General features: G+C 47.7%; 3 protein-coding genes across 3 annotated transcripts; 1 reads left to right on the forward strand and 2 right to left on the reverse strand.

Annotated features, from left to right (window-relative positions):
* Nucleotides 1–4,030: 4,030 nt before the first annotated feature.
* On the reverse strand, nucleotides 4,031–4,906 carry LOC147977849 (uncharacterized). The gene has a single exon (XM_087545987.1). The coding sequence runs from the start codon at nucleotides 4,904–4,906 to the stop codon at nucleotides 4,031–4,033; it is 876 nt and encodes a 291-aa protein (XP_087402113.1).
* Nucleotides 4,907–6,449: 1,543 nt separating this feature from the next.
* LOC147977850 (E3 ubiquitin-protein ligase SINA-like 8) lies at nucleotides 6,450–7,736 on the reverse strand. Its single transcript, XM_087514565.1, has 3 exons — nucleotides 7,544–7,736; nucleotides 7,268–7,320; nucleotides 6,450–6,971 (listed from the first exon to the last, which is right to left on the reverse strand). Exons 1-3 carry the CDS (start codon nucleotides 7,734–7,736, stop codon nucleotides 6,450–6,452), a joined length of 768 nt encoding a protein of 255 aa, XP_087370691.1.
* A 3,582-nt stretch (nucleotides 7,737–11,318) lies between these two features.
* On the forward strand, nucleotides 11,319–14,911 carry LOC147977851 (putative F-box protein At1g53370). Its single transcript, XM_087514566.1, has 2 exons — nucleotides 11,319–12,300; nucleotides 14,733–14,911. Exons 1-2 carry the CDS (start codon nucleotides 11,319–11,321, stop codon nucleotides 14,909–14,911), a joined length of 1,161 nt encoding a protein of 386 aa, XP_087370692.1.
* Nucleotides 14,912–21,797: the final 6,886 nt, after the last annotated feature.

The raw sequence follows: 21,797 nt of genomic DNA on the forward strand, positions 1-21,797 counted from the left end.
AGTAAGCTTAAGCAGTATATCGAAGCAGCGCAGGAAGGGACGTTCTTTCCAGACAGAGAGAACGACGAGCTCACAATGGCCCTCGGGAATCCTGAGCACCCTGGACGGACACGAGGCACGCCAGGCTCCATTCCGTGGAAGGTTGGGTTTCCGGACGCAGGCGGTTACAAATCCCATGAGAGGAGGAAAAAAGTGCAGCAGACCCAAATACAGGCGCTACAAGCAAGGGTAGATGCGATAGAGGAACGAGAAGCAAATCGCAGCAAACGTACTGCCGAAGCCTCCCCTGAAGCTACCCCGCCATCTCAGCGCAGAAGCAGCGTGGCTTCCACCGAGCTGCTTCAGCTGGAGCATGCCTTGACGGCTCCTGCCAGCTATCCCGTGGATGCTATAACGGAGTCTCAAAATTGCCACCTTATGACGCAATGGATGAATTTGAAGGTCAAGGCGGCTGTTGGCTCTGTTTATCCTACTGAACCCGGCGCAACTTTTCACTGCCGGCCGATTCCAGAAGGATATTCTAGGGTGATGGTGGATGAGATAACGGAGGGATTTCAGGACCTGCAGCTTGACCACCCTACCGGTGAAGGGGAGACTCGGCTGGGGTCTGCTCTGAAGACTCCATGCCTATGGCGGAAGGAGCTCATCAACCTTCCGAACTGGACGCCACCGCCTCCTCCTCCTCCTCCGGCGAGTCAGGGCACTCCGCCTCCACCGCCTCCTCCTCCGGCGAGTGACGATCAGGGCCCTCGGCCGGCTCCTTCTCCGGCGCGTGGCGGCACTCCGCCTCCTTCTCCGCCTGCGCCGACGCGCCCGAGCAGCCAGCCTCCTCCTTCTCCGCCTCGTCAGCAAGGGCGGAAGAGACCTGCCGCCACTCCAGCTGCTCCGGCGCGTCGTAGTCCTTCTCCTCCGCTGCTTAAGCAAGTAAAGAAGACAACCGCTCCGTCTGCTCGGTCGGCGTCTAGCAGTACAACCAGAGGCGGGAGGACATACAGATTCGGTCCTTCTCTGAAGACTCCAGAGAAGTTACCATATGAGAGGACCCTGGAGGAGAACGCCGAGATCGCGCGAGAAGAAGTGAGGAACTTCTTTGAAGGGGTGAAAGCAAAGAAACATCCACCTCCGGAGGAGAAGGTAGATCGGGTGAAAGTGAAGCGCACTCTGGCTGCCCTGACAAAACCACCGAAGTCTGATCCGCCGAAAGGAAACTATGACCGCATTATTGGAAAGGAATTTGCCGAAGCGGATCGGTCGGGAAGTACTGTCAGTGATCAAAGGCTGAAAGAACGACGAGCTGGGAAACAAATTGCCCAGCTCGGCGAACAAGCGAAGCAATCGTGCCCCCCGCTCAAGGTGCGCCTAGCCACAACGTCGATAATGATCCGAGGATGGTGCCCGGTTATAGCAATCTTGCAGATTACCTGCCCGACGAAGTACATTATGAACCCATGGAGGTGCAGATACAAAGATACGAGTACGGGAAGCCTCTCGTCAAAGATGAAAGATCTCTATCAACGATGATGCGAAGATTGCATGATTGGTACTTGAAAATCTGCAGAGACTCTAGGGGGAGGAGTACTTTGTACGCGAGAGTTAAACCGGAGCATGACCTCGTTGGAATTGATCTGTTGCCTGTTCCATTTGAGGAGTTCTATCAGTTTTTGAATCAATTGGCCCTCGATAAAACAACGGTCGCCTGCTACTGTCTGTAAGTAGTACTACTTCTGTCATTAAGTTTCTCTATATAGCTTAGCTCTTTCATTGCATGTATTTATAATCATCCTCACTATATTATGCAGATTGAAGATCGCTGAATTGAAGAAAAGACAAGTCGGTGATATTAGGTTCATTACCACATATCTCATAGATGCAACTGAGGTTAAACTTCATGCCGCAGCTACCAAGGCCAACTTGCTACGATCGTTCGTAATAAATCAAAACAAAGATATAATACTCTTTCCTTACAACTTCAGGTGAGTGTTACTGTCTTGTGCGTATTCGGTTTCCCTTATATATTAGTCAAGGTTATAGTAATGTAATTAATGAGTTATGCATGTGTGTGTGCAGTTACCACTATATTCTCCTAGAGATTAAGCTTGAGCAGGGAGTAGTAACCGTCTTGGACTCTAAACGAAAAGATCCCAAGGAGTATGCAGACATGACTGAAATCGTCAAGAAGTAAGTTAAATCGATCATTATCCACCATATCAGCAACTTTGTTCATTTCCTAATATCAAGTAATTGTTTTCTTTGTCCGGCAGGGTTTGGAGAAAATTCACCAAAACAGTTCCGGGACTGCCGAAGGAGCTGGAATTTAGACACCCGAAAGTAAGTACTATAGTAGCATGTTCCGCGCATCTCCTAGTGATTCAAGCGCTAGTTTCATCAATACCATTTAGCATTCTTACTTATCAGTTTGATTGACCTCTATTTCTTGTAAAGTGGTTGTGGCAGGAACAAGGGAATGATTTCTATGGATACTACATCTGCGAGTCCATCTGCCACACGACCTGTGAGCGGGGCGGGTACTCTAACGAACAATATGAAGTACGTAAATAACAACATTCACAATTTTATTTTATTACCATCATTTGTGTTGAGTTTCATTCATTTATATATATATATATATATATGTATTGACCCCCTTCTTCAAATTAGATGTTTCGGAAGCGGGATGAACTCCTAGCACCAGCTCGCATGCGAGCAATTCAAGAGGAATTGGCGGCATTCTTTCTTGACCACGTGATCCCTGAAGACGGAGAATTCTATGTGGACCCTGAGTCCGTATGATTATATTTGTAAGAGATAATTATTGTATATATGTAGCCGGTAGTGTCAGATAGATATACGAGAACTTGTTGTTCGACCAATCTCTCGGAGAAGGAGAGGTGGTCGATATCACTTCTCTCTGTATATATGCATATATGTTCATGACGATCTTCTGTTTCCTTCGTTTGCTTACTAGCTAGCGTGTCTAGTCCTCTCTATATACGTATGTATAGTACGTAGCGTCAACCAAGCACGGACATAACAGAGGACACTTCTCTCTGTTAATTATAACTAGCTAACACAATATATGAAACACCTAAATTAACCCCCCCAAAACCCCCAACCCCCTCCCCCTTTCAAAAAAAAACAAAAACCCCAGCCACAGAAGTGCTGACGCGTGGATGCCTACTGGTCCCGGTTGGTGCCACCAACCGGGACCAAAGGGTCTCCTGACTGGGCTCTGCGCACTGCCCACGTGGAGGGCCTTTAGTCCCGGTTCTGGATTGAACCGGGACTAAAGGGGGGAGGTATTAGTACCGACACCGGGACTAAAGGCCCTTACGAACCGGGACTATAGGCCCTTTTTCTACCAGTGTACCTTTGCCTTTAACTTCTTCCTCTTATCCTCGGTGGCTTTCGCCTCGCTGCGATGGTTGCCGATGCTGACAGTGATGGTCGCGAGGGCGCCACAGGTCAGGCAGAACAATCGTGAAGCGGTCCGCCGGCAACCACGTAGCCTGTGTTGGAACCGCCAGTCCCTCGCGGCGCTCCTCCTCCCTCTCTCTGTCGCCGTCGCTCGAGCTCACCGAAGAAGAAGGAGAAAGAGGAAGATGAACACGATGGCACGGTGGTTTTTCCCGGCGCATGAACGCCAACTCCGCGAGCTCGTACTCGCAAAACCCCGCACCATTACAACGATCAGCTGCCACGGCTTTATACCCGGAACCAGCGACTGGGAACGCACCCACGCTCCCTCCCCCTCGCGCCCGCGATCCGCTCGCCTCGCTCGTTCCCACGACGCGCTCCGACGCGCATGGGTCACGACGGGCCACCAGCTGATCGCACGCGATCACCCTCGCGCAGCTCGCCAACGGCCTACAGTCACACGCGCACACACTGCGCACGTCCGCACGGACACGCCCGTGCTGGACCTACACGCACGCACGCACTACTCGCCGCGGTCCCGACGCGTCCACCTCGCCCGACTCGTTCGACGCCTCGCCGCGGCTTATTGCCTAACATTCGCGCCCTAAGCCGCGGCTCAAAGCAGCCCGGCGTCCTCGACGTCGGCGTCCGCCATCAGCACACTCCCCGCGGCCGGCTCCTTCCGCAGCAGGGGGCACTCCCTCTTGAAATGTCCTCTGACGCCGCACTTGTAGCACTTCCCGCGACGGTTGTCCCCTCCGCCTGATGCTGTGCTGGCCGAGCCATCGTCGTCGTCCCTTCCGCGTGCACCGCCCCGGCGCCGCTCGCGCGCCCGCCACTGTGCCACGGTGAGCACGAGCTGCTCACCGTCCGCCTGCTCGCCGCCTGCCTGTCCACACCGTCGAAGCCGTTCGTCGAATGCCTTCAGCCGCCCGAGTGCTTCCTCGAACGGCATCGTCGATGCGTCAAAGAACTGCTCGATCCTGGCTACCGCTGCGTACAAGCGGTCCGGCACGGAGTCGAGCAGCTTCTTCACCAACGCGGCGTCCTCCAGCGTCGAGCCGAGCGCCGCGTAGCGAGCCGCCATGCCACCGAGCTTGCCGGCGAACTCATCCAGTGTGTCGCCGCTCACCATGCGCAGGAGCTCGAACTCCCCGCGCAAAGTGCCCAGCCGCGCCGCCCGCACGCAGTCCGCGCCAACGAACCGCGCCTTCAGAGCAGCCCACACCTCCGCGGCAGTCTTCTTCGCCACCACTTGCAGCAGCAGGTCCTCTGCGAGCGCGCCAAGCAGATACGCCCGCGCTGGCTTGTCCTTTTTCGCGATCACGGCCGCCGCCGCGTCCTCCGGCACGACCACCGCCTCCCACAGCCCGGCCGCATCGAGGTTTGCCTCGACCTTGATCGACCACGCCGTGTAGTTGTCGCCGGTGAGCAGTGGCACCGACTGCGGTAGCGATCCGCCCGCTCCGCCGGCGTATGGGACGATCGACATCGCCGGCGCGCCCTGAGCTGAACGTGGCTCTGATGCCAACTGTTGGAACTGCCAGTCCCTCGCGGCGCTCCTCCTCCCTCTCTCTGTCGCCGTCGCTCGAGCTCAACGAAGAAGAAGGAGAAAGAGGAAGATGAACACGATGGCACAGTGGTTTTTCCCGGCGCACGAACGCCAACTCCACGAGCTCGTACTCGCAAAACCCCGCACCATTACAACGATCAGCCGCCGCGGCTTTATACCCGGAGCCAGCGACTGGGCACGCACCCACGCTCCCTCCCCCTCGCGCCCGCGATCCGCTCGCCTCGCTCGTGCCCACGACGCGCTCCGACGCGCACGGGTCACGACGGGCCACCAGCTGATCGCACGCGATCACCCCCGCGCAGCTCGCCAACGGCCTACGGTCACACGCGCACACACTGCGCACGTCCGCACGAACACGCCCGTGCTGGACCTACACGCACGCACGCACTACTCGCCGCGGTCCTGACGCGTCCACCTCGCCCGACGCGCGCCCATACACGCGCCCGACTCGTTCGATGCCTCGCCGCGGCTTATTGCCTAACAGCCTGCTGGAATAGGAGCACGGCAGTCGATCCTCCCGTCACGCCGAGCATGGTGGCCGACAATCATCTGGCCTGCGTGCCGCTGCCGTGACCCCCCCTGCTGCTTCAGCTTCTCTACTTTGACGGTCACCTTGCTACCGGTCGTCTTCTCCATCTTCTTGTGGATGGACGTCCCCTCACTCCAGGAACTGGCTATGCGGAATTGGTGATCGGCAAGCTACAAGCTACAAGCGACGTGCTAGTGGTAGATGCACCGTGAGGCTTTTCGCTATGTCTTCCACAACATATCAGTTAAGACCGACAGTACCCAGGAGGCAGGGGAGGTTTCCGCTCTCATCTATTCCGATTCCAAGGAAACCATACTTCAAGTTAAAGTGCAGGTGCCAAAGAAAAGGATTTTTTAGGGTTAGTACTCCCCTTCTGTTTCTATGAAAATCGACAACCGCTGAAAGAAATTTCAAGTGACTTACAAGTACCAAACGTGCAGCTTAATTGTATTGTGTTGTGTGAGCAGGTGTTCACAAAAAACTGGTACTGCTCCATTTTTCGAATCGGAAAATTACCAGCCACCACACGATTCAGAAAATTATCTGTAACCCTCGAGATATTGCCGCTATCTGTGACCAAGCAATCTCATTTAATGACAGAAAAATGAAAGAGAAGAGACTTACTCAGTTTTGCAAAACAAGAAGAGGCTTAATGTTATTGTGAAACAACAACAGTACAATAGTCCAAAACAGAGTAACTGCAAAAGTTGGTGTTTCAGACTCGATAAGCATGTAATGCACAGAAATGTACTAACACAACTACACAAGTACTACTATTTTATGGTATCTACTATTGTGCAGTATCCTTCGATGGGACTGCCAAGCCTTTTCTAAATTGGGAATAAATATCGAAGATCGGATACAGTCAGACGACTCGGACCTTGACAATGAATGGTGACTTTAAGCATGATACCGTTTGCATCATCAGAAACCTTAGTCATACACTGTCGGAAGCCCATCAGAGAGTGAAGAGCTCCTTATGCCCGAGCTTGTACTTGCACGATAGCCGGTCGTTTTGCAGTCGTGACTCATTTTATATCTGAACTTGGATTCCGTCCAGTTTGGTTCGACGCACATGACTGAGATGGCATGTCCAAAAGGCTCTGATGTCATGCGGAGCAAGACAAAGTAGTTGTTCCTGCTGCATTGCAGAACATGTAATCCTGGCTGTAAGCAGAGAGACATAGTGCGAGAGTCAAGGAGGGTTGTTGACGGACACATGTGTTGGGTCATCAAATGGTCCAGGAGCTCTTCTGTTGGTCCAGCGAAGCCACATCCAGACTCTGGGCAGAAGCATGGAGCACACGGGCATGCCTTCTTGTGTTCTTCTTTCCTGTAGTAGGTGACCTTCTCCACACATCCATACTTGTCATTGGAGCAAGATACTGTGACCGACCGGACAACATGTTCCATTCCAAAGCAGCGCTGGAATGAAGTTTCTACTATGCGGAGTGCCTTTTATCAGGAGCTCGGTAATGAAAGCACTTTGCCGAGTGCCGAACAGAAACAACTCGGTCTGCACAAATTGTCGCCGCATGGATTGTGTCATTGACTCCATCATGGTGACGTGCTCCTGCGCCACACCTGGTTGTGCCATGACTATTGATCTATTGCCTACCATGAGAAGTCATGCCGGCACGCCTGTTCTTCTGTTCTGCCCGGACCAGTGTTGTGGCTTCGCAGGCACAACCGAAGCGTTGCTGGACCACTTCACCGCTGAGCAATAGTGGCCCATCACGACCTTCAAATACTTCGAGCCGTTCGACTTGCCCATAGAGGCCGGGGTACACGTCCTCTACTGTAGCTACAAGCACGAAGAAGACGAAGACAATGTTAGCAACCTCTTCTTGCTTCATGTGGGGTCACTGGATTACGCGTGCGACTTGCTGGTTCGTGTACAGGCACACGCGCAGGAATACGTTACCCGATGCTCCGTGGGTTTCTCTTGGTTCATGGGCTAGTCGCAGGTCGTGACGCTGGACATTATCTAACGCTCGTCGCTGTTCAATGGGCTGCCGAAATGTTGCCTTTGTACTGTCCCAGGTTCGTCGCCGAGATGGCGAGTGTGTCATGCTCACTATCTCGATCGGGCACGTGGGGCTGCCTCGTCACGCCGGCGAGGAGCTGCCTCATCATCAAGCGGACCTCCAGCTCGGTGTGTCTCCTCCCGAAGCGGTCGTGCTTCATGACGTTCCTGAGGGTTGGCCCCACGAACTCCATGGCGCCCTCGAGGTGGGCCGAGGCGTGCAGCTGCACGATGGATTCTCTCGGGCAGGTGTAGTAGCTTGCTACTACTAATACGATCGACCACGTGGGGCAGGTGTAGTGTCTTTCTACAAACCAGCTAGTCATTTAATTTGTCATCACCCAAAACCTAGCTTGCTAGATGCGAGATAAAACTATGGGCATCCATCCGCAGCAGCATCAGTAATAGAGCAGAGCCAAACTCATTCTAAAGTCATCAAACAGCCCGAAAATTGATAGGCGTGGACGAGCGCCTGCGCTCCTGGTACCAAAGGCTTTGGGAAGTACTCCCTCCGTCCACGAATAAGTGTACATCTAGCTTTTGTTCTAAGTCAAAGTTTTAAAATTTTGACCAACTTTATAGAAAATAATACTAACATATATAACATCAAATTGATATATTCTCAAAGTACATTTCAAAACGAACTAGTAGTACTAATTTGGTTCCATAAATGCTTTTACTTTTTTCTAGAAAGGTGGTCAAAGTTTTTAAAACATTGACTTAAGACAAAAGCTAGATGTACATTTATTCATGGACGGAGGAAGTACGCTGTATTGAAGGCTTTGTAGAGTGTCTGTAAGGCACATTGAATAGCGTATGTATATAACGGAGTTGTTCCTTCAGATGTCCGTTTGATTCTCACGCCGCGGTTTGGGTATGTATATATGCGAGATCCGAAGCTAAAGCAAGTGCTTCACGACATGCTAGAGCTTGCAGTGTCGGTGGGTCAGTAATACCCTGTATTGTGATTACTGAGGAGCCCAAAGAAAGTCCCGATGAGTCCCTGCATACCGCACTGAAAGAACCTTCATTGTGGTTTCTAGCAACAGCACCATCCAGCCTTATCTTTATAGATCCAAGTGGTGGTGCAATCCATCATGGAGAAACCTGTTGCTGATTTGCCACAGTTATTGTTGGAACCCTCTTAGGCTTGCACTCTTCCAGTTCCCGGATGTACCTCAGAAAGAAATTATGTGTGGAAAGTGGACTTTGGAAGATATTTTCGTGCAAAGCTTGTCTCCTTGAGTACCAGAGTGCCCAGAGAGTTACTGCCACCTGAATAAATTCCATCGAGGAAAGCGTAGGCATCATAGCAAACAGCCATCTTTTAGCATCAGGTTCTCTTGTATTGTTTAAAACGTCGACAAGGTCTGCATCCTGTAACGCCCATACGCATCTGGGAACAGTACAGTGGAGCAAACAATGTTGCCACGAATCCTCATAACTGCACAAACCACAACTAGTGTTGATGGACATGTTACGGTGGTGACGTACATCCGTTGTAGGAATTGACTGATGAGAAAGTCTCCATAGGAAGCCTTTAACATTTGACGGCGCCTCAACCTTCCAAAGTTTATCCCAAAGCTTGGACTCTCTTTTATTGTTTGAATTAGCTGACCGTCCTTCAAGCCATGCTTCTTTAAAAAGGTTCACATATTTGAAAAAATAACCGAATTTGAAAACATCACGTGGACTTGGAAAAGGTATCCAAATTTGAGTCGGAACGGTCAAAACCGGGGTGGGACAGCACCAAAACCGGTCAAAACCGTTACCAGGGATGAATCTTGTCCGGTTTTAGAAGTTAAGGGTGCAAGTTGTCCGGTTTTGAAATTGAGGGACCAAATCTAGACTCCGTCAAGAATTGAGAGACGAAAAATATACTTTTCTCTACTTTAATTGTAGAATAGTCAAGCAATCCGTGAGGAATACCCCAAGAAAATTATGATTACAGAAGAGGCAAGCAAACCATTTTAGCTTCTAGACTTAATACTTTTTGACAGTGGTATGTGACAAGGGACATTGTATTGGAGGCGCTCGTCGCAACGTGCAAAGTAGCCCGCTCAGCATATCAGGTTTCAACCGCGCGATGTATTTCTTTTCAAACACGTGTTGGACCGCCGCCTTCCTTGGGGTGGGAACGCCAACGTCCGCGCCGGTCTTCGTCATGTTATCGGGTTCTTCGTTTACTTCGAGCACCACCGTGCTGTCACTCGTCTTCGGCCGCTGCCACCACCACCCGTCCACCCCCTTCGTATTTGTCCAGCACCAGCTTCGTCATCTTCCCCGACCACTTTGTCTACTCTGACCACGGTTAGTGACATCGGCCCCACGTCGATTGGCGCCACAACCATCATTGTCGAGTCTCCTTCTCTGCTAACCCCTCCGACTCCTTCACATGGCGTACAACTCGTGCAGGTCCCTCGTCTACGCATGCCCGTTGCTGGCAACACCGATGCGGTGCTTTTGTCAGCTTCATCTTCGTCCGTCTACGCATGCCCGGTACTGGCACCATCGACGCGTGCCTTCGTCTACGGCGTGTCCCCCGGTTTGGCAAACCCGACGCGATGCCTCATCAACAATGTCTTCTTCCCGGCGCACCACTACTTCGACACCACTGCGCCTATGACTAACATGGCGCCTCCTTGCGCCCACCGCTGCATGACGACTTCATCGACACCAGCAACCCCGACTCGACATCAACCACGGCGTACTTCACATGGCTACCTCGATCATGGCTACGCCACCCTACACTCTCGGCTACCTCTACAAACGGCATAAAGGGCTACCGTCTTGTTTGAGCAACCTCGTCGGTTTTCACTCAAGCCACGATTTCCACGATGCATCGACCATTACGACAGGGGGGGGATGTCCGTCGGCTTACCCTCGGATTCTTCTCCAGTCTCACCATCTGCGTCGCTACCGTTGTGACTGCGACGGGGTGTTGAGTATAATGATTATATTAAAAACATACTAGCAAAAAGGCCCGTGCACTGCAACGTGACAAAAAGATCCTCTCATATCTCTAGCTGGGTCAGTTGGACAAACTGTGCATGGCCGGTTGGCGGGTTATGAGATCGAATCCTGCCATCGGCTTTTTTTTTGCCAGCTCTCCGGACGTGGGCCACAGTGCGACGTGAGGTGGGTTTCCTTCGTTGGGCCAAAACAGGTGGCAAGTAAAGAAACCAAATAGCGTAAGTGAAATTAATTAAAGCGGGACCAAACAAAGCGCGACGAGACTAAGAATATCATCTCCCTTTAATAGTAGGTATATATATAGATGATAGACTAGCAAGTATTCTGACTCCAAATAGATCATGTACTCCTCTATATATATGCTCTCAAGGCTTAAGCAATAAACAACGATTCCACCAATCCCTCTTTATCCCTTCTAACAGCTCTGCTAGGAGAAATCTCACTAATGGCGCCATTCAGCTCGCAGTCGATCGAGGAGACCCCTAGCGCTGGCTGCTGTGATTAATGCGTCTTGCTTCTTCTCGAGAAAATCACATTAGTTTGCCATGATTTTAAGGGGTATTTCTAAGTTTTTTTTTTTTTGAGATGAAGGGGCATTTCTAAGTTTGCCATATGTTTGGCACGATTGGCGTAGGATGGGCTCTGACTAGAGTTCAGGACGCTACAGTTCTGACGGCCCATGAGGTCAAGTAGATCCGAGAATATATCTCCACGCTAACTCAACCTGGTTTTGTTAAAGAACAAAACAACTCAACCAGGTCACGCCGCCGCCTCCCTCAATCCCCTCTGGCTCTGCTTCCGCCATGGCCCCTGCACCGGATGAAGGAGACGCCGGTGTCTCCGTACCAAACGATGTCATCTTCGACATCCTCTCGAGGTTGCCCGTGAAGAATGTCTGCCGGTTACGGTGCGTGTCCAGAGGGTGGGATTCCCTCATCTGCGGCCCAGAGTTCCTCGCCCTGCACAAGTCCCGCTCTCAGCCGCTACTCATCACCAGCGACGACCTGCGTGTGCAGCTGGTGGACATGGGCGGAAACGTCCTTAGGGAGCTCAAGGCAGATCGGTTTTCCCGTCTTCTCCCGAGCAGCGACGGCCTTGTCTTCACGACCAACATGAGGTACAGCGATGCCAAATTGACGGACCTTGTCACGGGGAAGGTGCTGGTCTTCCCCTGCCTCAGACCAGCCACGACAGGGTTTTCTATCCTCGTCTTCGGTCCCGCCAACCTGTCGGGTGCGCACAAGGTGGTTTGCATCGGACCTGAGACTTGCGAAATCCTCACTTTAGAAGATGGCGCGAGGTGGAGGATGACGCTGTCGCCCCCAATTCGCGTCAAAAGTAACCATAATAGTCCCGTGGTGATTGATGGCGTTTTATATGCTCTGGCGTCATCAACACAATCAACAAGACAATACCCAGACACGGTTATCTGCTTTGACCTTGAGAGCGAGGCGTGGAACAAAGTGATCAATAGCCCCCCAAAAGTTGGATTAGAGCATGGGTGGTTCGACCATATAGGCGAGCTCACTGGCACGTTATGCCTGCTTCAGTCAGAGGCGGTGAGCAATTGTCATGGATACGCCAACGTATGGCTCCTGAGCGACTCCGACAAGAGCATCTGGGGCAAAGCATACACTATCCCAATGCCGTTTCTATTCGAATATATTCCGATGCCATTGATGGTGATGCATGGTGGCAAGTTGTTGTTTTACTGCTTATGTACTGTAAAAACAACATCGAGACTCAAAGTCTACGATCCCCTTGACGGAACGTGCATAGATGCAGGTAAGACTCTCGACCAGCATGGCGGTAGATTTCAACTTTGTAACTTGGATTTGGGGGATTTCATCTCCGCCAATAAATAATGCCCTGAATCCTCTTTCCGTATTGTGGACTTGGGTTTCGGAGTATTTGAAGGCGTGATACATAAAGAGTTAGGTAGACAGAAGCAGGCCAGCAACGGCACTCAATATATGTCAGTTACGAAATGGGATTAACTAGAAGGATCGTCTGTCGTGTGGCATTGACAAGAGTATACATCTTTTTTCTCTAACTTAGCTCTTGGTTCAAGTTAATTTTACTATTGTCAGCCATTACCTTTTCCTAATAGTAACAGAAGAGAACTCTTGATTGATGAGAAACACTACATATCAACCAGCTACTTATAACACTACAGATCACAACAACAGATTACCATTCCAAGCACATGATGGCAATTTGACGACTTTTATTAGCAGCCATCGCACCTCTCATGGATAGCAAAACAGTGTCCGCAAGTCGATCAATATAGTTGCAGCTCTTGGCACAGCATCGCCAAGTTCCCACTAACACTCCCTTCACAGTCCAATCAACGACGGAGCTTGTGGTTCTCATCACTACAAGCTGTATAAAGAAAATTCAGACGTATCATGTTCTTTATCACAGAGCACTAGATTGATGAGAAAGACCAAGCTGTTAACATGCATCATACCCTATTTCATTACCTTCTCCATAAGTTCCTCCAATATACGAGTAAAGAAATGGGAAATACACTTAGGTTCCTGGTTGTATATGCACACTATATGAGGAATTTTTTTAATATTTTAATAAAAAGTCAAAATAGGTCAAAACTATTTTGACAAAACACTTGACTTACTTTTGCACTGATATATAAATTTCGACGAAGAAAAAACAAAAGTTGACCTCACAGCAAAAAAGACAAAATTTATTTGCTATTATAGGTCACTATTCACACTATTTTAGCCAAAATTTGTCTTTTTTGAAAAGAAGTCAAAAGGATATTTTTTTGTGGATTTTATTTCTCACGAGTACAATAGAAGGTCAAGTTTATTTCAAAAATATTTTCAGGAATTTTTGAATTTTTGTTGAATTACTAAAAAAAATTCCCATATAGAGTGTATATGTCCCCATAGACCAAAAGTTCCCCTCCGTAAAGAAATCTATCTCATTTTCTCAAGCAGATTTTTCAGAGCCTCTCCTTGAGCAGAAGATGCACCATTACCAACAGACAAAGCTTGCAGAGCGCGTTTCCGCTTCTGCGTATGTGTATGTGAACTTTTCCGCCGTTGTGTTGCGCAAAAAAAATAAACTTTTCAGCCGCTGTGTATGTGAGTTGCATAGTGAAATAGCTCTTGCAAAGTAGTACGAAATTGCATCTTCAAGCATGGACTTCAACTCCCAGACAAAACATACGCGGAAGTTTCTGAGTCCATGTGAAGGAATATTAATAAAAGCAAATATCTACAACATACACGCATTATCTAAACTCACATTGTCCCTGCAGTTATACCAAAACATGTATGTATAACAAAATAAAAGTGACACCTCTCGGCACTTAAATCTTCATCTTAGCTGACCAAAATGTACTGCCCCAAAATCCAATAAATAAACTGACACAAGGATGTACAACAACACGAGGCAGACAATTGACATTGTCATTACCAGAAGGTGGATACAGTTCAACCATCCGACGATGGTGGTTCAACCAAATTCTCCGGGATGCTTGAAGCTTTGAAATAAGAGAAGTGCAAAGCATAGAAGGGTAGAATGGTCATAAAGAGGAAACGTATACCCACCTCGTATTGTACACTACAGGCCGACGTACATATACCCGTGTGCATGCAAAAAAAACGATCTGCCGCCGCCGCGCGTGTACAGGAAAAAGGGAAGTTACATGATTTTCGCGCCCGTCGGCTATCACGCTCCTCCCGTTCCATTTTTCCAATTGGCCGATCGCCGCTGGTTGCCGGAGGTGTGGAATAACGTCGTCTGCTGGTTGCAACATCGTCCCAACCTCGTCCGACGCCGCATCTCACCGTCCTCTTCCGATGCCGCGGACGTGAGCGGCCCACGTCTGCCCCTGCCTCCGCCGCGACTGACCGCTGTCGTCCCCCGCCGCGGATCTGGCCAAAAATCCCGCGACTTCCTCGCCTTGCAAGTCATCGCCGGCTAGAATCAAGCCGGAGATCCCCTACGTGAAGGCCCGTCGTCCTACGCCGGCGACGTCTACACCGCGGCCCAAGGCTTGGCATCTAAACCTAGCATGATGGATGAAAGTGATTTAGTTCATGTAGTGATTTAGGGTCTAGGGTTCATCTAAGCCTTCTGCCGCAGCCCCGCCTCCATGGACGACCGCATGATGTAGAGAACTAGTGTTGCATTTGGACATGATCCACTGTACAAAATTTAACACACGATAAATTATCAATGTTGTGCAGTTTTGCGAGTTAGGTGTGTTGACATGGACGAACAAACCGCATTCACGGGGCATGAGAATAATACTGATAAGATGACTCAGACGGATAATGATCGTTATAACGAAGATGATGACCGCAGCGACAATGATTCGTGCTTGTCATATGATATCTTACCTCTGGAGGATTTTGATAATAAGTAACATGGCACGTATAGTGAAAACATAAGTGGCGTATATTTTGATTTCATTTTTGAATTTGCAAAGTATGGCAAGGCTAACGATTGCCACAACCGCAGCACAGACGCAAGTTCAAGTTTAAACTGGGTTGGTTGCATCGGGATGGATTCCATGACATGGTCAAGAAGGTGTGGGATAAATCGGTTGCCGGGCTTACCCCAATACACAAATGGAACAACAAAATTCGTGCATTACGTAAGTTCATTAGTGGTTGGGCTAGGCACACTGCCGGTATCGTCAAAAAGGAGAAGCTTCGTCTTTCGTCTATCATTGATGAATTAGAAGCCTTGGCAGAGGTTAGACCTCTATCTGAGCATGAAATCGAGATCAAGAGTCATTCGAATGCACAGATAGCTAGCATGCTGCGTGAGGACGAACTCAAATGGTACCAACATAGTAACTCTCAATTTATCCTGAAAGGTGATTCGAATACTAGATTTTTCCATGAAGTTGCCAATGGCAGACACCGGAAGAAAATTATTCATTCCCTACAACAGGATGAGGGCATGATTGAGGGACATGAGCAACTTAAATATTATATCACTAATTACTATAAAAATTTGTTCGGAACCCCAGAGAAAGGTAACTTCTCAATGGATGAGTCCCGAACGGATGACATTGGTCTTTGATGAGGAAAACGACCTTCTAACAGCTCCATACTCCGAGGAGGAAGTTAGAAAGGCGGTTTTCCTAATGGAGCACAACAAAGCCCCGGGTCCAGATGGTTTTCCTGCCGAGTTCTACCAGAACTTCTGGGAAGTCATCAAGTCGGATCTCCTACTTTTGTTTAGCGACCTACATGCTGGCCATCTGGAATTGTTTCGCTTAAACTTCGGTGAGATTATTTTATTACTTAAGGTTAATGAGGCTGAAAGGATACAACAATATAGACCTATTTGCCTCCTTAATGTTAGTTTAAAAATATTCACGAAGGTTGCGACTATTAGGCTAAATTCGGTTGCTGAACATGCACTAGTAGAAAAAGGGCCTTCAGTCCCGGTTCAATCCAGAACCGGGACTAAAGGGCGAGGCCACGTGGAGCTCCACCTTTAGAAATTTTATGATTTTTTTTTTGAATTTTTTTTTTTGAATTTTATTTTGATTTTCAAATTTCTGAATTATTTTAACCTCTAGTCTGTAATCACCACCCCTCATCACTTCTCAATTTATCCTCTAATCACCCCTCATCATTCCAAATCATCTAACTTCCCAAACGGTCACCCATCCTCCCACTCCCCCAGCCTGAGCACGCTTAACTTCCGGGTTCTATTCTCCCTCGCTCCAAGTCTGCATTTGTTGTTTTCCTGACAATACTAAGATGTCAATCCTATTAACCTTCAGGAATTTTGCTTGAGCATGAAGTGACACATTTCATAGTTTTATTTTGAAACTATTGTTTTAAAAAACAATAATTATTTAGTAACACTAATATTTCTTGAATAATTAGTTTGACCATTGTTTGACCACAGTTTGACCAGATTTGACCAAAATTGAAATAACAGAAATAATTATTTAGTAACACTAATATTCTAGAATAATTAGTTTGACCATTGTTTGACCACAGTTTGCCCACTGTTTGAATTTTTCCGATTTTTTTCACTCTAGATCTTAAAAGCCCCGTAACTTTTTTTCTATTAGGTTTTTGAGGATTTTGAAAATGTTTAACGGGGTCCCCAGTTAAATTCGGATGTAACTTTTCGAGTAGATGATTTTTCATATAAAAAACTTTTTCATCCGAGTTAGTATGCAAAAGTTATGCCCATTTTTACAAATTTCAGAGAGATTTTGCAAATAAAGTCAAAATTCACATTTGCAAATTTTCCCAACAACTAGACCACATATCACATGGGAAACTTATTTTCTTTTATTTTTTTGACATTTCCATCATTTTCTTTTATTTTTTTAAAACTGAAAAGGCGATCCACGAGGGGGGGGGGGGTAGAGTTTGAAAATGGAACCTTTAGTACCGGTTCGTGGCACGAACCGGGACTAAAGGTCTCATCCCCATTGGTCCCGGTTCGTGCCTCAAACCGGGACTAAAGGTCTAATCTTTAGTCCCGGTTTGAGGCACGAACCGGGACCAATGGTTGTGGGCCAGGAACGAGGCCCATTGGTCCCGGTTCATCCCACCAACCGGGACCAAAAGGTCTAGATGAACCGGGACCAATGGCCCACGTGGCCCGGCCGGCCCCCTGGGCTCATGAACCGGGACCAATGCCCCCATTGGTTCCGGTTCTGGACTGAACCGGGACTAATGGGGTTACCCGGCCTGGACCAAAGCCCCCTTTTCTACTAGTGATGTGATTCGTCCCTCACAGACTGCTTTTATGCAAGGAAGAAACATTCTAGATGGAGTTGTTATCCTTCATGAAACAGTCCATGAATTACATCGGAAAAAGTTGAATGGGGTGGTACTCAAAATAGACTTTGAAAAAGCGTATGACAAAGTCAAATGGCCATTTTTTCAACAGACTCTCGGAATGAAAGGATTTTCTGCAGAGTGGTGCGCTATGGTCCATAGCTTCGTTTCTGGAGGTAGTGTTGCCATTAAGGTCAATGATGACGTTGGTCACTATTTCCAAACAAAGAAGGGATTACGACAAGGTGACTCGGTATCGCCCATGCTATTCAATATAGTGGCGGATATGCTAGCGGTCATGAGATGAAGGCACTAAGATTTATAAGATGAAGGCACTAAGCAACGAAGACTCAAGAAAGCTATTTTTCAGAAGAGTATTTGGTTCAGAGGACGCTTGCCCTCTGTATTTGGAAGAAGTTTCAACTCAGATTTTAAAAAGATGTGGTGGCTTACCTCTTGCAATTGTGACTATATCTAGCCTTTTGGCTAGTGAGCGAAACAAATTGAAGGAGCATTGGGTGCACATAATGAATTCTCTGGGCCCCAATTTTGAGGTGAATCCAACATTGGAAGGAATGAGGCAAATACTGAGCCTTAGTTACATAAATCTTCCACACTATTTGAAGACATGCATGCTTTATTTGGGTATGTATCCGGAGGACTATATAATCAAGAAAAGTGATTTGGTCAGGCAATGGGTAGCCCAAGGTTTTGTAAGTAAAGCACATGGACAATGGCCAGAGGATGTTGCAGAGTGTTATTTTAACGAGCTTGTTAATAGAGGCATCATTCAACCAGTTGATACAGATCATAATAGTGAAGTCCTATCTTGCAGACTGCATGATATGATGCTCGACTTTATTATACACAAGTGCAAAGAAGAAAATTTTATCACTGCAACAGATGACATCCAAGCCATGATAGGTTTGTCTGACAAAGTCCGCCGACTCTCTCTTTTTCAGGATGACATAATAGATGGTACGGCATTCGAAATCACCCAGCTCTCACAAGTAAGAGCGCTGGTGAGATTTGGTAACTCTGCATATGCACCTCCTCTCTTGAAGTTCAAGCATCTCCGAGTTTTAAATCTTGAATTTGGAATCCTTGGGTCGGAGATGCCTGATCTCACTGGAATATCTCATTTGTTCCAACTGAGGTACCTGAAAATTAAAGCAAATGGTAAAATAATGTTACCAAGGAAAATTCGGGGACTAGAGCAATTGGAGACGTTGGAGTTAGGAGCATATTCTCTTGAAGTTCCGTCAGATGTTGTTCATTTGGGCCGGTTGCAGCACCTGATCGTCCCTCGTAGTACAAATTTGCCCAATGGAATTGGCAACATGAAATCTTTATGTACGCTGCCACAACCTGGACAGGAGCGGAGCGTCCAGGTGCCACAGACCATAACTGAGGAATAAAAAAGCTACGTAAAAGGTAAAACCAGTCATTACGCTGATAGCATAGTTCTGTATCTCGAATTGTCGGTGTTGCTTCCTTGCATTTTTCTCTCCTTCACTTCGATGTAATGTAATACGCACATTTGTACTAGATAGATGCTGCTCCTGTTTAGAAGTTCACTACCTGCACCTGTAAGCTTAATTTGGGGCTGAACATATACAGTTTTGCCTGCTTGGCAGTGTCGCTCTCTTCAGTTAATTTCCAGCACAGTAATATGATGGACTGATGGTGTCACCTTATTTAAGCACAGCCACTATGGCTATTGAAGCTTCAGATCTCGGTATCTGATAATCTCCTAGCTTGTTCCAAGCCTGGGGGAGAAATTCTAGTATTTTACATAGTTTTGCATATGTTTTCCTTTCTGTAGCTATATCTTTTATGGCAACTTTTCCCCCACAAGTGTGCAATCTATAATATCATCCCTTATACTAAATGACATGACTTGTATACTATAGAGTGAAAGTTATTTCTATATTAATGAGAATTTCGTTTACTGTGTTTTGATTATTTCTTTTCTATTCAATATTATTATGGATGTGAAAAATTTTACCCTGAAAGGAAAGTCATGACTTCACTAGCAATCATTAAGCACCTACTTGGACTTAGTTGAGAGTTGAAAGAATATATAGTTGGCTAAAAAGCAAAACCAGTCATTATGCTGGTATCTCAGGTTTGTCGGTGTTGCTTCCTTGCATTTTCACTATTTCACAGCGACAGTGTCGAAAAACGTCTTATATTATGATACAAAGGTAGTATATGTAGTTTAGAAGTTCACTGCCTGTACCTGAAACCTTAATTCGGATCTGAACACATTCAGTTCATTTCCAGTACAGCAATCTGAACATTTTTCACTTCATTTCAGACAAATTTATACATGTAGAAAGCCGCACGTATTGGGGTGCGGATTGCTAGTTATTATAGTCACAAATTGATTACACAAGTTGGGTCTCAGGACTCTCACGAGAAATACAGTCAGAGCAGACAATATTCAGTTCCAGAAACTACTACGTGACGGTGAGGCTGACAGCCTTGTAGTCTGTCCGCTAGCTCGAAGCCATCAAGTAATCACAGGTTGCTAGTTATAATCACAAGTTGATCACACAAGCCGGCTCTGATTACACAAGTTGGGTCTCAGGACTCTGACGAGAAACACAGTCAAGATACCAGACAATATTCAGTTCTGTGGAGGTTGGAGTTTAGGCTACCGACATTAACCGCGCAAACAGAGCAGACAATATTCAGTTCCAGAAACTGCTACGTTGACGATGACGCAGCCTTGTAATCTAATCTTTTCGCCAGCTCGAAGCCATCAAGTAATCAAGCAGCTGCTGAATGAAGTCTGCTCGATCACTGCGTCCACACGTCCGCGCTGTATCTGGAGCTGGCCTTCCTGGCGCGCTTCGAGGCCATGGCGCCGCACGCCGCCGCCGGTCCGGACTGCTGCAGAGCGGCCGCCTTGCGAGCGCAGCTTGCCGCGCCGGCGTCGACGACGACGTAGTAATCCAGCCGCCTCTTCCTTTGAGAAGCCTTCAGCAGAAGAGATGAGGAGGAGGAGGAGGCGCTGGTGGTGAAGCTCGTCGACCTCTTCTTCGGCGGCAACAGCGACTCCTGTATCTGGATGGTGGTGGGGAGGCTGCACCCGGCCGCTAGGTGGAGCTGCAAGCCCGTCGTCGTCGTTGGAGATGGAGATGCCGCTGCGGAATTCGTCGTCGTCGCCCTCTTCTTGGGCGGCAACAGCGATGGATCGATGATGGTGTGGAAGCTGTGCTGGAGCTGGAAGCCCGTGGTCGTCATTGGAGAAAGATGGCGCTGCCTCAAGAATTCCTTCCACGATCTCTTCTCCGTGTATGCGAAAATAGTAGGTAGATCATCGGAGGCCGGGGAAGGCATATAAAGGCCGAGCAGAATCGAAGACGGTCGACGCCAGTTTCGATCCGAGTCCCCGTCCGGAATTTGACAGGAAATGTTTCTTTTTTACATATTTCAGTAATTTTTAAATTGAATTTCAAATCTTTTCAATAAACTGATTTCATTTGTTTCAAAAAAAACTAATTTCACCCATTCCGAAAGTTGTTTCAATTCTTTCACAAAACAGGCTTCAATAATTCCAAAAGACTCATTTCACTCTCTTCGACAGTTCTTTCGAAAAACAGATTCCAATCATTTCAATAAACTAGCTTCATTCATTTTAAAAAACTATAAGTGCATGCATTCCAATAAATTGAATTGATCTCAATACTTCTACAAACCTGATTTCAACTCTTTAAAAAATCATATTTCAATTAATTAAAAATCTATTTTCACTCATTTAAAAAAACTAATTCACATGTTTCGATAAAATCGACTTTGGTAATTCCAAAAACTGATTTGTCTTCCAGAAAACAGATTCAGTTATTTGTAAGAATGAATTTCACTTTGTCCGGTAGACTTATTTCACATATTAAGATTTATGTGAGTGTGGCACCGTGGAATTGTGCCTTGTACACCGACTTGGCCGAGTAGATACCACTTGTGTGAACTTCCAAGAAATGGCATCCTCCACATTCATCCTTGATCTGGACATATATGCGAGAATGTTCCTACTTTTTTGCGAGGTCCAAAGCTGTACTTGAATATAGGCTAGAAGGAAAAATCTCCACATTCATCCAAAGCTCAACGTACTTGAATAAAGGCTCGAGGTCCACGCATTCTCAACAAAGGCCTGGCGAACCATCCACTTCTTCCTCTTGGAGGGGTGCAATGTCTTTCGGTCTCACTGTCGATGGTGATGCGGGTACAGGTGAAGAAGAGCTTCGTGTCCGCGACATCACAAAGGTTACCCATGCCAACCCACGACTTGCTCGGGTCGGTCCACTCAAGCCATGGCCAACGCAACCGCAATGCCCTCGTGAATTTTTTGAGATGGGTCACAATGAGACCCCAAGGTGGGTGGGGCGGCAGACAGTTTCTCAATTAACATTGCAATTCTCTCTCGAGATCTTAGCAAGCCGGCCATCCAATCCCTAAACCGACTCGGGAACCCCCTTCTCTACA

This window comes from Triticum urartu, chromosome 3A, assembly GCF_056163025.1.
Source record: "Triticum urartu cultivar PI428250 chromosome 3A, HENAU_Tu73, whole genome shotgun sequence".
Lineage (NCBI taxonomy): Eukaryota > Viridiplantae > Streptophyta > Magnoliopsida > Poales > Poaceae > Triticum > Triticum urartu.

What these genes read in the sequence shown, in the direction of transcription:
- LOC147977849 (XM_087545987.1), bottom strand. Translation starts at nt 4,906, where the DNA reads ATGTCGATCGTCCCATACGCCGGCGGAGCGGGCGGATCGCTACCGCAG.
- LOC147977850 (XM_087514565.1), bottom strand. Translation starts at nt 7,736, where the DNA reads ATGGAGTTCGTGGGGCCAACCCTCAGGAACGTCATGAAGCACGACCGC. An exon ending in GAACCTGGGACAGTACAAAG is followed by an intron (nt 7,321 to 7,543) that starts GCAACATTTCGG and finishes TCGTGCTTGTAG; the next exon opens with CTACAGTAGAGGACGTGTAC. An exon ending in GGCAAGTCGAACGGCTCGAA is followed by an intron (nt 6,972 to 7,267) that starts GTATTTGAAGGT and finishes TCCTGATAAAAG; the next exon opens with GCACTCCGCATAGTAGAAAC.
- LOC147977851 (XM_087514566.1), top strand. Translation starts at nt 11,319, where the DNA reads ATGGCCCCTGCACCGGATGAAGGAGACGCCGGTGTCTCCGTACCAAAC. An exon ending in CGGAACGTGCATAGATGCAG is followed by an intron (nt 12,301 to 14,732) that starts GTAAGACTCTCG and finishes AATGTTGTGCAG; the next exon opens with TTTTGCGAGTTAGGTGTGTT.